Below are 10,459 nucleotides of genomic sequence, written 5' to 3' on the forward strand. Positions count from 1 at the left end.
AAAGCCTGCATAATTAACATATCTGTACCCAGAGCAGCCACCATGACTTGTCTATCAGCAGGAAAATGATTTGTATTGAGTTCCTGTGTGTCCAAAGCTGAGGCACCATGTCCTTTGAAAATATGCACTGCACTGCACTGCTTCTATTTATGGGGACCTGTGGCTGCAGAGCTGGCTCCTGAGTTGGGAAGGAGAGGGAAGGATGCAGCTGGAAGTGACTGAAGATGATGTGGTAGTGGGAAAAGGCAGAATTAAGGGAGAAAAGAGTGTGGGTCAGAGAGGCTGAGGAGCACCAGGGCTGCCAGGACACCCTCAGTAGGAGCCAGAGGTGCTTAAGCTCTCCTGGGGGTGGGGGGCGCACCACGCTCTCAAGAGTCAGGGCCAAAGCCTCTGATTTACATGTGACAGTGACATTGCACTGCTCAACCACCAGCCAGTGGGGTTTTTTTTTTTTTTTTTAAGAAAACCGTTGCAATCATAATTAATGCTTATTAAGAAAAATCTGGGACTTTTAAAAAGAATCAGTTTGCCACCAAAATGTTACCACTGCTAATCTTTTGGTGTTTAGTGTTCCTCTAGACATTTCTGTGCATAGATTTTTGGTGTGTTTACATAGTTGTTATTCTACTGTATATACAATTTTATGTCCTTTTTGTACTTAACATATAAACGTTTTTTCCATGTTATCTGTCTTAAACAGAATTTTATGGCTGCAGCCTCTTCCATTGAGTTTTCATAGCATTGTTTGCCTGGTTCCTAGAGTTGGAGGGAGGGGGTGGGTTGTCTCCTGTTAGATCTCCTAGCTCACACTGGGACTCATTGTAATGCTGTGTGGATGGGTTGTTGGGCTCCCTGGGACTGCCCCTGGTGACTAAGGCCTGTGGGCTGGTGGGAGGAACCCCTAGATCCAGCTCTCAATGCATAGCAGCCTGGGTCTCCTCAACTCCAGGTTCTAATAAGCAGCCATAGGGCCAGAAATGAGTGACCAGGAAAAGGCTGGCCTGAGATCCTCAAAGACTGCATCTGGCATGTACCTCAGGCTGCCTTTCATCCCCCACTGTTACCTCAACCCTTGATCAGATTGGCAGCCTCTAGCTGGAATAAGGTTAATCCTCCTAGGCCCTGGTTTGTGGGGGGCAAGGATAGTGGGGTGCCTTTGAGGCTCCTGTACCAGTTCTGGCAGAAGGCCTGGGCACTTGCTTGTAAACCCATTGCCTGGCTGGTGAGTTGATAACTCACTAGTAGCATTCTCAGCTGCAACACCTTTGGCCTGCCACTTTGCGCATGGTCATTAGAGGTTGGCCAAGGACTCTAGAGGTCAGCAGAGGGAGCATCCCGGCTTGTGAGTGGTAGGCCATGCATAGGCTCTCAACACGACTGCTCAAGCAGGAAGAGTCCCCCCCTCACGGCCTGGTGGGAAGGCTACTGCAGCGTTTGGCTCTGCTGAGAGACATGAACACGTAAGTCAGTGGCTGCCCCTGCAGTGGTCACTCCTGTCAGTTTGGCTTGTTTGCAGTTGAGAGACCCACTGTTGCCCACTCCCTGGGTTTCAGCCTGGTGGTGTGAGGAGCAAGACCAGGCAGTGGGCCAGATCAGAAGGAAAGCAAAGCAGACTTGAGGCATGCAGGCTCAGTAGTTGATGTGGGTGATTGGTTGGCAGGCACAGGATACTGCCTACGCTTTGCTGGGGTGGGGGGGGGAGGAAGGTGAGTGGTGGGGGTGGGGACTGCTGAGGAAAGAGGAAGTAAAACTGCAGGCTGGTAGGGCACACTCTTGTTCTTGCCAGCTGCCTAATTAGAGTCCTGGAGAGGCTGCCCAGAGCTTCTGGGGCCAACTGCATTTTCTCAGGACCAGCTGCGGACAGATGTAGGCCCAGAAGTGCTGGGCTATGGAATATGACTAGGTAAAAAATGAGTAGTTTCGTAGTTTTTCGTATCTCTTCCCTAGAGAACATGCAGGAAGTAGAGTCTAAAATGAGTTAATGGGCAGGAAAGGAGGTCTGAAAGTCTCCCCATTGTGTTAAATAAACAAGTAACCATCAGTTTTGTGGCCTACTGGCCCTTGTCCTTTCTGGCTGCAGTTTAGGGCTGTGAGTTGCCTGGTAAGAATTAATCTCAATTGTAGACCAAAGTAGGAGTAGACCAGGGAAGAGTTAGGAAAGGCTGAGGTCATGAAATTCAACAAATAATTCAACAAATACTTACTGAGCATTTGAGCCTTGTCAAGTGCTGGATGATAAAAACAGTCTTGTGAGGAACATGAACTAAGCTACTCATCAAACAGCCAGCTCTGGAGCCCCAACTGACTTGCTGTCTCCAGTCGGTAAATCTAGCTTTATTATAAATTTACTATAAACTTTATACTAAAATCACTATAATTTGCCTTAAAAAAACAAGGCATCCCTTCCAATACCTCAAGCCCAGAGCCCACAGATGTTTCTGTTCCCTGGGCAGCAGTTCTCTCACTGGGGCTCACCCCAAGCTGCGAACTGGGGACACCACAGAGAAAACACAATGCTGACTATAGGCAAACTTGTAAGATGGAGCTAAGGCTAAGAGTGATTTTTTTTAGAAGGGAACAAGAAAAAGCAAAAGGTATACTGTAATGTCAAGCTATACAGCAATTCACGATTCACAAGGGTTCTTCTGCACACAAACATTTAATAGGAAGGTGATGGGGAACAACAAAACGGTGTTGTTGAGGCATCAGCCTAGGGCAGGGCTGGAGCCAGAGAGGAGCAATCGGGAGACTGGGCTAGAGGCAGCAGCAGTAATCGGGGCATTCACTACTCAGCCAACTCTGGGGCTCCTTCTTGGCCCTTAGTTCTCCCCCAACTTTAGCCCCTGGGCCTGTGCCTCTCCTCCACGGAGGGGAGCAGGGTAGGACCTGAACTGGTCTCTCTCCAAGGGCTGCTTCAAGATGGCTGTTTAGCAGATACGAGGCTTCCCATAAGACACTGCATGGGCTTTGGGGGTTGTCTGAGTAGACAACCTGACATTCATGCATTAGAGACCTGGATCCAAACACAGGCTGTCTGCCCTTCCTGGCATCCTTGGCCAATGCCCTTAGTCCAGCTGTCCCCATCTGGGAGTAATATAGTGGGCTGTTACGGATCCTATCTGAGGAGGCTTACATGGATTCCTAAGTTGTAAAGTGACTCTGCCAGACATTATTGATATTAGCACTCTTTCCCTGCCTGCCAAAGGGGGACCTGGGGAGCTGGACTCCCTGCGTTCTTCCAGTTCTGACTGCCTTGTAGAAATGCTTCCCTTGAAGTGGGTTGGGGTCAGGGCTTGGGTCTGGGGGTGGGGCAGGCAGACCTGCTGTTGACCATGGTGGATGCTCACAATGCACCTGGCCCGTAAGTGGTTCTGGGATGCGATGTTTGAATCCTCAGTGGCTACTGCGCCCTTGGCCCTGGTTGTGCAAGGGAATCACGAACACAGAGACGTCGTCATAGGACACCTGCCCTTCCTGTGTGGGACTGTCGTCCTTCCCCTGTGTGCTGTGTATCAGCATTTGGGCCAGCTCCGAGAACCTGTGGGGACCATCCTGCAGATGTACTTCGGGGCCAGAGCAAAGAGGCAAGGCCAGCCCTCAGGGAGAACTTGCACAGTGCTGGACAAGCAATGCAGTCTTAACTGTGGGGCCAAGCAAGCCACAAGCCTGGGAAGGCCACAGGTTGGACCATGGGTGTCTGGACTCAGAGATTTTTGGGACCCACAGTCACCCCCAGGAAGCTTGAGATAGCTCTAGTCCTGGCCAACTGTTCTTAGCCGGACTCATCTGCAGTGTTGTCTTCTCAGCCATGACTTCTTGGTGTTTCTGCTGGCACCAACTCAGGCCCAGGCAGATCCCCAGCAGCTATAGTACCTGTGTGGGTCCTCTCGGTTGCCAGGGAGGAAGCTCCGCACCAGCCGTGCCACCTGCTCATTGGACAGGACATCCCAGAGCCCATCAGTCGCCATGACAACTACATCCTCTTCCTGCGGCTCCAGCTGGTCCATATCCAGCACAGTCACCTGCAAGTTAAGCCTAAGGTTTCCTCACTGGCTCCCTTCCCAGCTCCAGCCAACCTTGCGTAGTCTGCCTTTCTGGGCAGATAGAAGCTGGTGTAGGCTATTGCCCCCTCACCTGTGGGACAGAGAGCAAGAAGGGCTTGAGCTGAATATTTGTGTCCAGGACTTTGAGCTGATGGTCTCCTAGGCCCCGGGAGACAGCCAGTGTTCCCAGTAACCGAGCCTGGAGACAAGGGAGGTATGAGGTGACAGCAAACAGCCCCAGCAAATGTACAAGTAAAGCACACAAGAGGTGGACTGTGGCCCTGGGCGCCTGGGCTGAGGGAGAAACATCCTCTGACCTCGGAGCAGTCCCTAGGACCCCAGCCAAAGCTCCCCACAAGGGACAAATGAGCTCCCACCTCTACAGGGGGCAATTTAAGACAGATTCTTGGAGGCGCCATTCACTGACCTGCCTACCCTGTCCATGAATCAGTGGGTACTTGAGATCCGACTGCTCCACGCACTTGTAGCTCCTACCAGGAGCAAACCCAGTATCAACCCAGGCCCTACTTACCACCTCACCACCCCCAACACAGGGCCCACCCTGCCCAGGTAGAAGGGGACTGCCCCAGGCCACACAGCTGAGCCTGGACCCCAGGGCTCTCCCCACTGTGTCGCCCAACCCCACCTCGCTCACCAGCCGCTCATGTGGTGATCCCTGAACAAAACCTTCTGCCCCAAGTCATCCCCCTTCAGTCGCCGAGGGAACTCCAGTCTGGTGAACTCACCAGCCAGAAGCTCAGGGTAGAGAAAGGCCTGGAATAGGGAGGCCATGCTCAGATCAGGCTCCCTCTGGTGGCCCAGGAGTTGGGGCTGCACAGCCTCCCTCTGCCAAGGGCACCTACCAGCTGCTGGATCCGCTGCCGCTCAGTCTCTGGGGTGAATTCAGAGCTCAGGGGCCGTACCTCATCCCTCCGCACCAAGATGGCCCTGGATGAGGTTTTAGAGGAGAGGGAGAAGTCTGTGGGGCAGCCTCCATCCTTACCCATAGCCTCCTTCCTGCCGGCCCCTTCTCCAACCACCAGGGGCCAGTTCTGCCCATAACAATCCCTTGCTCAAAGGTCCCCATGACTGCCTAAGGCCTGCAGGGTAAAGCCGCAGCCATCTGGCCTGGCCCCTGAGGTCTCTGCCCTCCCTGGCATCTGCTGTCCGCCCTCACACTCAACACATGCTAAGTACACATGCTAAGTACACAATTCAGCCAATCTTCCCCAATTCTGTCTCTCGACTTCCCCCTTTCACTGTCCCCACTGCCTCTGCTGCCTTTCTGCCCACCCCACCCTGCCCACCCTCCGGGCTCACTCACCTGCTATCCCCAGCATTGGCCACATACAGCTTTCCTTGCAGGGTCACAGCCACCAGGGCTGTGCAGCCACCCACCTGGCCTGAGGCCTCCAGCTCTCGCCCAATCACCTCATCCTGGAGCAAACCAAGGCTACTTTAGCTGCTGCTTGTACTGCCAGCATACCACTGTCCCCAACCCTCACCCTACAGTTTACTTCCCCACTAGCAAGCGTGGCAGTCCCAGTGCAAAGTCTAGCTATGACTCCAAGATCCCTGTGGTCAGGAGATCTAGACATATCCCTTTGGAGGTAGAGAAGTCCTATTCAAAACAGTGAGGAAGGGAAACCAAGGACCAACAGGGTGTGCAACAAGATGATACAGGTAAAAGCACCTAGCATATAGTAGGCGCTGGATAAATGGGTGGGGTTATGATAACTGTTTAGTAACAAACCAACCAACCCAATCTTGTCCTCCCAATCCAAAGATCCAGGGTGATCACCATCATGTGCAGGGACACCCCACAACCCAGAGTCCCTCAGGTCCCTGAGGGTAAAACCTGCCCTCCTTTCCCAGCCAAAGGTCACACTCACACACTCCTGGAAGGCACTCTCCAGAGCCCCGACCACCAAGTCTTCTGCCCTAATGCCCTTTTCTTCCACAAACTGGGGGTCACTAGGGCGGATGCAGTGGCCGCTGAGGTGCATGGGGGGCTGAGTGGCCACCATGCCCTCTACCACGGCCTCCAGCTGCTGGCGTAGGCAGGAGTGCAGGGTGTTGGCAGCCAGGATAGCTGCAGCTGGACCACCGTGACCATCAAACAGTGCCCAGTAATGACCTGTCAGGAACTGCACAGGAAGGGCTTGGCGTCAGGCTCTGCCTGGCCTCCCCAGATGTCCCCTGGCTGAATGTAGGGCACTAGGGCAAGAACCTCAGTCTACAGTCCTGGCCCCAATCTTGGCCCCAGCCTGTAAAAGGGGCTCAGGTCCAGCTGTACTCACCTCCTCTGGGCACAAGGTCAGCCATTCCTGGTCCTCTTCAACCCCAAACTCAAATCTCCGGATGCACAGCTTCCCACAGGCCGCCTGATCCTCATTGAATTCAGATTTCTCTGCATTGATGATCCTGAGGCCAGGAAGTGATCAGTGACCCTTTAGGGACACACCTATGCCCCCATGGGCACAGAGAACAGATTTGGAACACAGAGAGGAACCCTCCCTCGAGTAACAGCCCCCATGCCGTCCCTGACACACACCTGGACAAACAAATGCTGGAAATTTGCTAACTGTTCAGTAACGTCACAGCTAAAGCCAAACTCAGGGCCCAGCCCATCTGGAGCTTACCTGCTGACCTGGGCCGGGAGGTAAGGGCAAGTCGGCCTGCGGAGGTGTGGGGCTTCCTTGCCTACCCCCTGTCCCACCTCAGCCAGAATCCCTGTCCAATGCTGCACAGGCCATAACCCAGGGTGAGATGTGTGTGTAGGGGGGTGGGGGGGAGGAGTCTCCAAAGCCCAGAACGCTGGAATTCTACCCAGGGTCCCTACCTCTTTTGAAAGCCCCAGGGGGGCAGGTCCTTCCCGACCTGAGGTGGAATAGGGGAGGTTGTCAAGAGTGCGGAAGTGCCGACAAGAGGGAGATATCCACAAGGTTGGGGAGGCGGGATCCTTCACTCAGCTTGGCCTGTTTTCTCAGTCAGCACGGGACCCCAGGCAGGATCACAGGGTGGGGGTCGGGGCCTCAGGATTGAAAGTCGCAGGGAGCGGGGAGTCTCGGGGGCAGGGGGGCCGCTCGGGGCCGGGCACTCACTCGGCGTAGCCTGCGTTCCAGGGCAGCGCGCGGCCCCGCACCGGGCTGCGCACTGGCCGGGCGTCCGGGCGGCACGAGGCGTCGGCGGTGCCGGGGCTGGAGCCTGAGCCGCGCAGGAAGCGGGGCCGCCGGTAGGGCACGGGGCTGGCGCGGGGCCGGGGCGGCCGCGGCGCGGGGAGCGGACCCCCCGGCAGGAAGCGGCGCCGGAACCAGTTGGCGGACATGGCGCAGCGGCCCGGGGCTGCCCGCGGGGCGCCGGGCAGAAGGCTGGGCCGACGGCACCGCCCGCCCGACCCGGGAGGAGGAAGCGGGCCGGGGCGGGGCGGGGCCGGCTGGGCGGTGACGCCCCCAAACCCCAACCTCCCGCCGCCCCGGAGTCTGTGGGCGGCCTGGGTGCCATCCGGCTCCTCAAGCCTCCTAATCAGCCAACGCTGTTATCAACCCCACTTTACAGGCAAGAACACTGAGGCCTAGATAGACGAAGACGCTGGCCCGGCTCACACAGGAACCTGAGCAGGCTGACATTCACCCACACGTAAGGGGCACGAGTCTTTGAGAGGGAAAAGTCCCTCCTTCCTACCCAGGGAGGCTGTAGGGGTCAATGAGAGCACACCTGGGCCTCCGGGCTGGATCAGTGTCCATGGCAGAGCCTCAGGCCTCTTCTTGCTGGGCCCGGACGTTACGCAAGGGCAAGATGGGAACAAGATGTCCTTGGAGGTGTCAGATTGACACATTGAGTAAGAGCCTCAGAGCCCAGTGTTCCCTCAGGAGACCTCCATGCCTACCCACTCGGCCTGGCACCCTCCACTCCCAGATGGGGCTTGGTGGTCACCCTGGCCTTCCTTTATCCTGAGAAGCAGCTCTCCCGCCCTCAAGGCCAGGTCTCCTAAACAGCTGCCCCTCCAATCAAGATGTCCTCTCTAGACAGACAGCAGGGGCCTCACTAGAGTGCAAGTGACTGATGGACAAAAGGAATCCATGGTCCCCAAAAGACTCCAACTGGTCAGAGTTCAGACTTGCGCCTAAGGGAAGTGAAAGACTTTCATCTGGGTTGGAGGCAAGATGTTGCAGCCTCTTAACTCCTGGTTACCTACCACCACTGGGTCAGCGGGGTCAGCAGCACGTTAACAGAGGGCTTTGTCACCCTCTGTCACTGAAGCCCAACTCCCTATGCAGGACTGTTATTTCCATCTCATAACGAGGGGGACTCTGAGGCCCACAGAGGGGAAGTGTCCTGACACCCAGGGCTGTGCTGTTTCCATTATGACAGTGCAGCTGACTCAGAACCCCCAGAGGGTATTTCTCTTCCCCTTCCCTCCTCCAGGAAGGCAGGCTTGACAACCAAAGCCCCTGAGGCCCCACAGCCCAGGGCCCAGGGAGGGCTGCAGGAGGAGTCCCTACCTTCGCCTCCACACCCAAGCCCAGCATATGCTCACTAGGCCTTACTTCCTCCAGGAGGCCAGCCTTGCCCCATTGGGAGTTCCCTCCACCCAAGGAAGAAGGTTCCTGGGGCAGGGAGCTGTGCCCAACAGCCCCTCCCTCAAATGACTCAGTTCCAGGGTAGCCTGGGAGCTAATTTACTGACCCCACCATGTGTGTCAGGCCCCAAGCACTAGGCACAGGAGTACAGTACTAATGGAAATGAGCTCCCCTGCAGTGATGGTGGAAGTCCTGGTGGATGGTGCTTGATCCAGCTGGCAAGGGGGAGGGGGAGAAGTCAGAGAAAGCTTTCCAAAGGACACCTAAGCTACAACCTGTCATCAGGACAGAAATGGACCAGGGACCCAGAGTGGGGCAAACCCAATTCTATCAGTGGGGTAACCTCCTCATCCCACCAGCCAATGGCTCAGAAGCTGTTAAAGTCTAAAACTAGAGGAAACAATGCAAACACAGTTTATTCCCCAAACTCACCATCTTGGACTCCCCTGGGTAGATGAAGATCTTGTCCTCTAGGTGTATTCAGAGAAGCTCCTGGCAGCCAGGTGTCACAGGTGGTCTGTTGCCCAGCTTAACTATTTTAAGTTTTCAGAGCCATGTGGAGCCTTATGGCAATCCCATCCTCCCTGTTCCAAGCTGACCTAAGTGTTCCTCCAGTGCTACCAAGGCTCCTCTGGCTCCCTAGGCTCCTGGGAGCCTCTGCTCTTGCCTGGATCCCAAGCCTGGCTCTCTTGGTTTACTCCGTCATTTTGCTGAAGCACATCCTCTAACAACTTTCCAAGAAAGGATGACTGGGTCCTGGTAATTTTCTGGGTCCTTGCAATTCTGAAAGGGTTTGTATTCTGCCTTTTTTTGTTGTTTTTGTTTTTTGTTTTTTGCGGTACGCGGGCCTCTCACTGTTGTGGCCTCTCCTGTTGCAGAGCACAGGCTCCAGACATGCAGGCTCAGCAGCCATGGCTCACAGGCCTAGCTGCTCCGCGATATGTGGGATCTTCCCAGACCAGGGCACGAACCCTTGTCCCCTGCATCGGCAGGCAGACTCTCAACCACTGCGCCACCAGGGAAGCCCTGCCTTTGCTTTTGATTGATATTTTGGCTCAGAATTCTTTCTGACTGCTCTGTTCATTGTTTTTTGGCTGTTGCTGCTGCTGATATCCAGTGCCCCTGTCATTCCCAGGCCTTTGGATTGGCTTCTGTTTCCTTTTTTTTCTCTCCAGAAGCCTCCAGGCTCTTCTGTCTCCAGTGCCTGAAGTTGTAGGTGAGGTTCCTTGGGGTGGGTCTGTCTTCATTTCTGGGTAGAGTCCTCCCTGGAGGCCATGCAACTCCTCACTTTCCAGTTATACCCTTATCCTGACACCCTTCTCTCAACCGCTCGAAGGAACCCAAGCCTGCCCCCTCCTGGCTGGAGACCTTGCCTCAGCTAACTCAGTCAGCATGTGAGGGATGGAGGCGGGGGAAGGAGCAAGCTTAGAAAAACGAAAAAGATTTTTATGCTATGTTTTTATCATGCACCATGAAAATAGCTTTTGTTGAGTCCCATATCTGTTCTTGACAAGAGTTATTTTAGATTTAATTCAAAAAATTTAATACAGGGCTTCCCTGGTGGCGCAGTGGTTGAGAGCCGCCTGGCGATGCAGGGGACGCAGGTTCGTGCCCCGGTCTGGGAAGATCCCACATGCCGCGGAGCGGCTGGGCTCGTGAGCCATGGCCGCTGAGCCTGCGCGTCCGGAGCCTGTGCTCCGCAGCGGGAGAGGCCACAACAGTGAGAGGCCCGCGTACCACAAAAAAAAAAAAAAAAAAAATTAATACATTTCACTATGGCTCAAACAGTTCCCCCCTCTGAAGACAACCAATATTACTAGTTTCTTGTGGATC

At 54.9% G+C, this 10,459-nt stretch overlaps 1 protein-coding gene across 3 annotated transcripts; it reads right to left on the reverse strand.

The window, feature by feature from the left end:
* Nucleotides 1-2,640: 2,640 nt before the first annotated feature.
* PPM1M (protein phosphatase, Mg2+/Mn2+ dependent 1M) lies at nucleotides 2,641-7,865 on the reverse strand. Of its 3 annotated transcripts, none has more exons than XM_032650073.1 (10): nucleotides 7,148-7,836; nucleotides 6,344-6,467; nucleotides 5,936-6,190; nucleotides 5,368-5,480; nucleotides 4,907-4,991; nucleotides 4,699-4,817; nucleotides 4,471-4,534; nucleotides 4,135-4,242; nucleotides 3,874-4,022; nucleotides 2,641-3,538 (listed from the first exon to the last, which is right to left on the reverse strand). In XM_032650073.1, the coding sequence occupies exons 1-10, from the start codon at nucleotides 7,369-7,371 to the stop codon at nucleotides 3,394-3,396; spliced, it is 1,386 nt and encodes a 461-aa protein (XP_032505964.1). In that variant the 5' UTR covers nucleotides 7,372-7,836; the 3' UTR covers nucleotides 2,641-3,393. The 3 variants fall into 3 exon arrangements, with proteins under 3 accessions (XP_032505964.1, XP_032505966.1, XP_032505965.1); XM_032650075.1 differs by lacking the exon at nucleotides 7,148-7,836 and adding an exon at nucleotides 6,886-7,111; XM_032650074.1 differs by lacking the exon at nucleotides 4,135-4,242 and having other exon boundaries at nucleotides 7,148-7,865.
* Nucleotides 7,866-10,459: the final 2,594 nt, after the last annotated feature.

Source organism: Phocoena sinus, chromosome 11, assembly GCF_008692025.1.
Source record: "Phocoena sinus isolate mPhoSin1 chromosome 11, mPhoSin1.pri, whole genome shotgun sequence".
NCBI classification, from domain to species: domain Eukaryota; kingdom Metazoa; phylum Chordata; class Mammalia; order Artiodactyla; family Phocoenidae; genus Phocoena; species Phocoena sinus.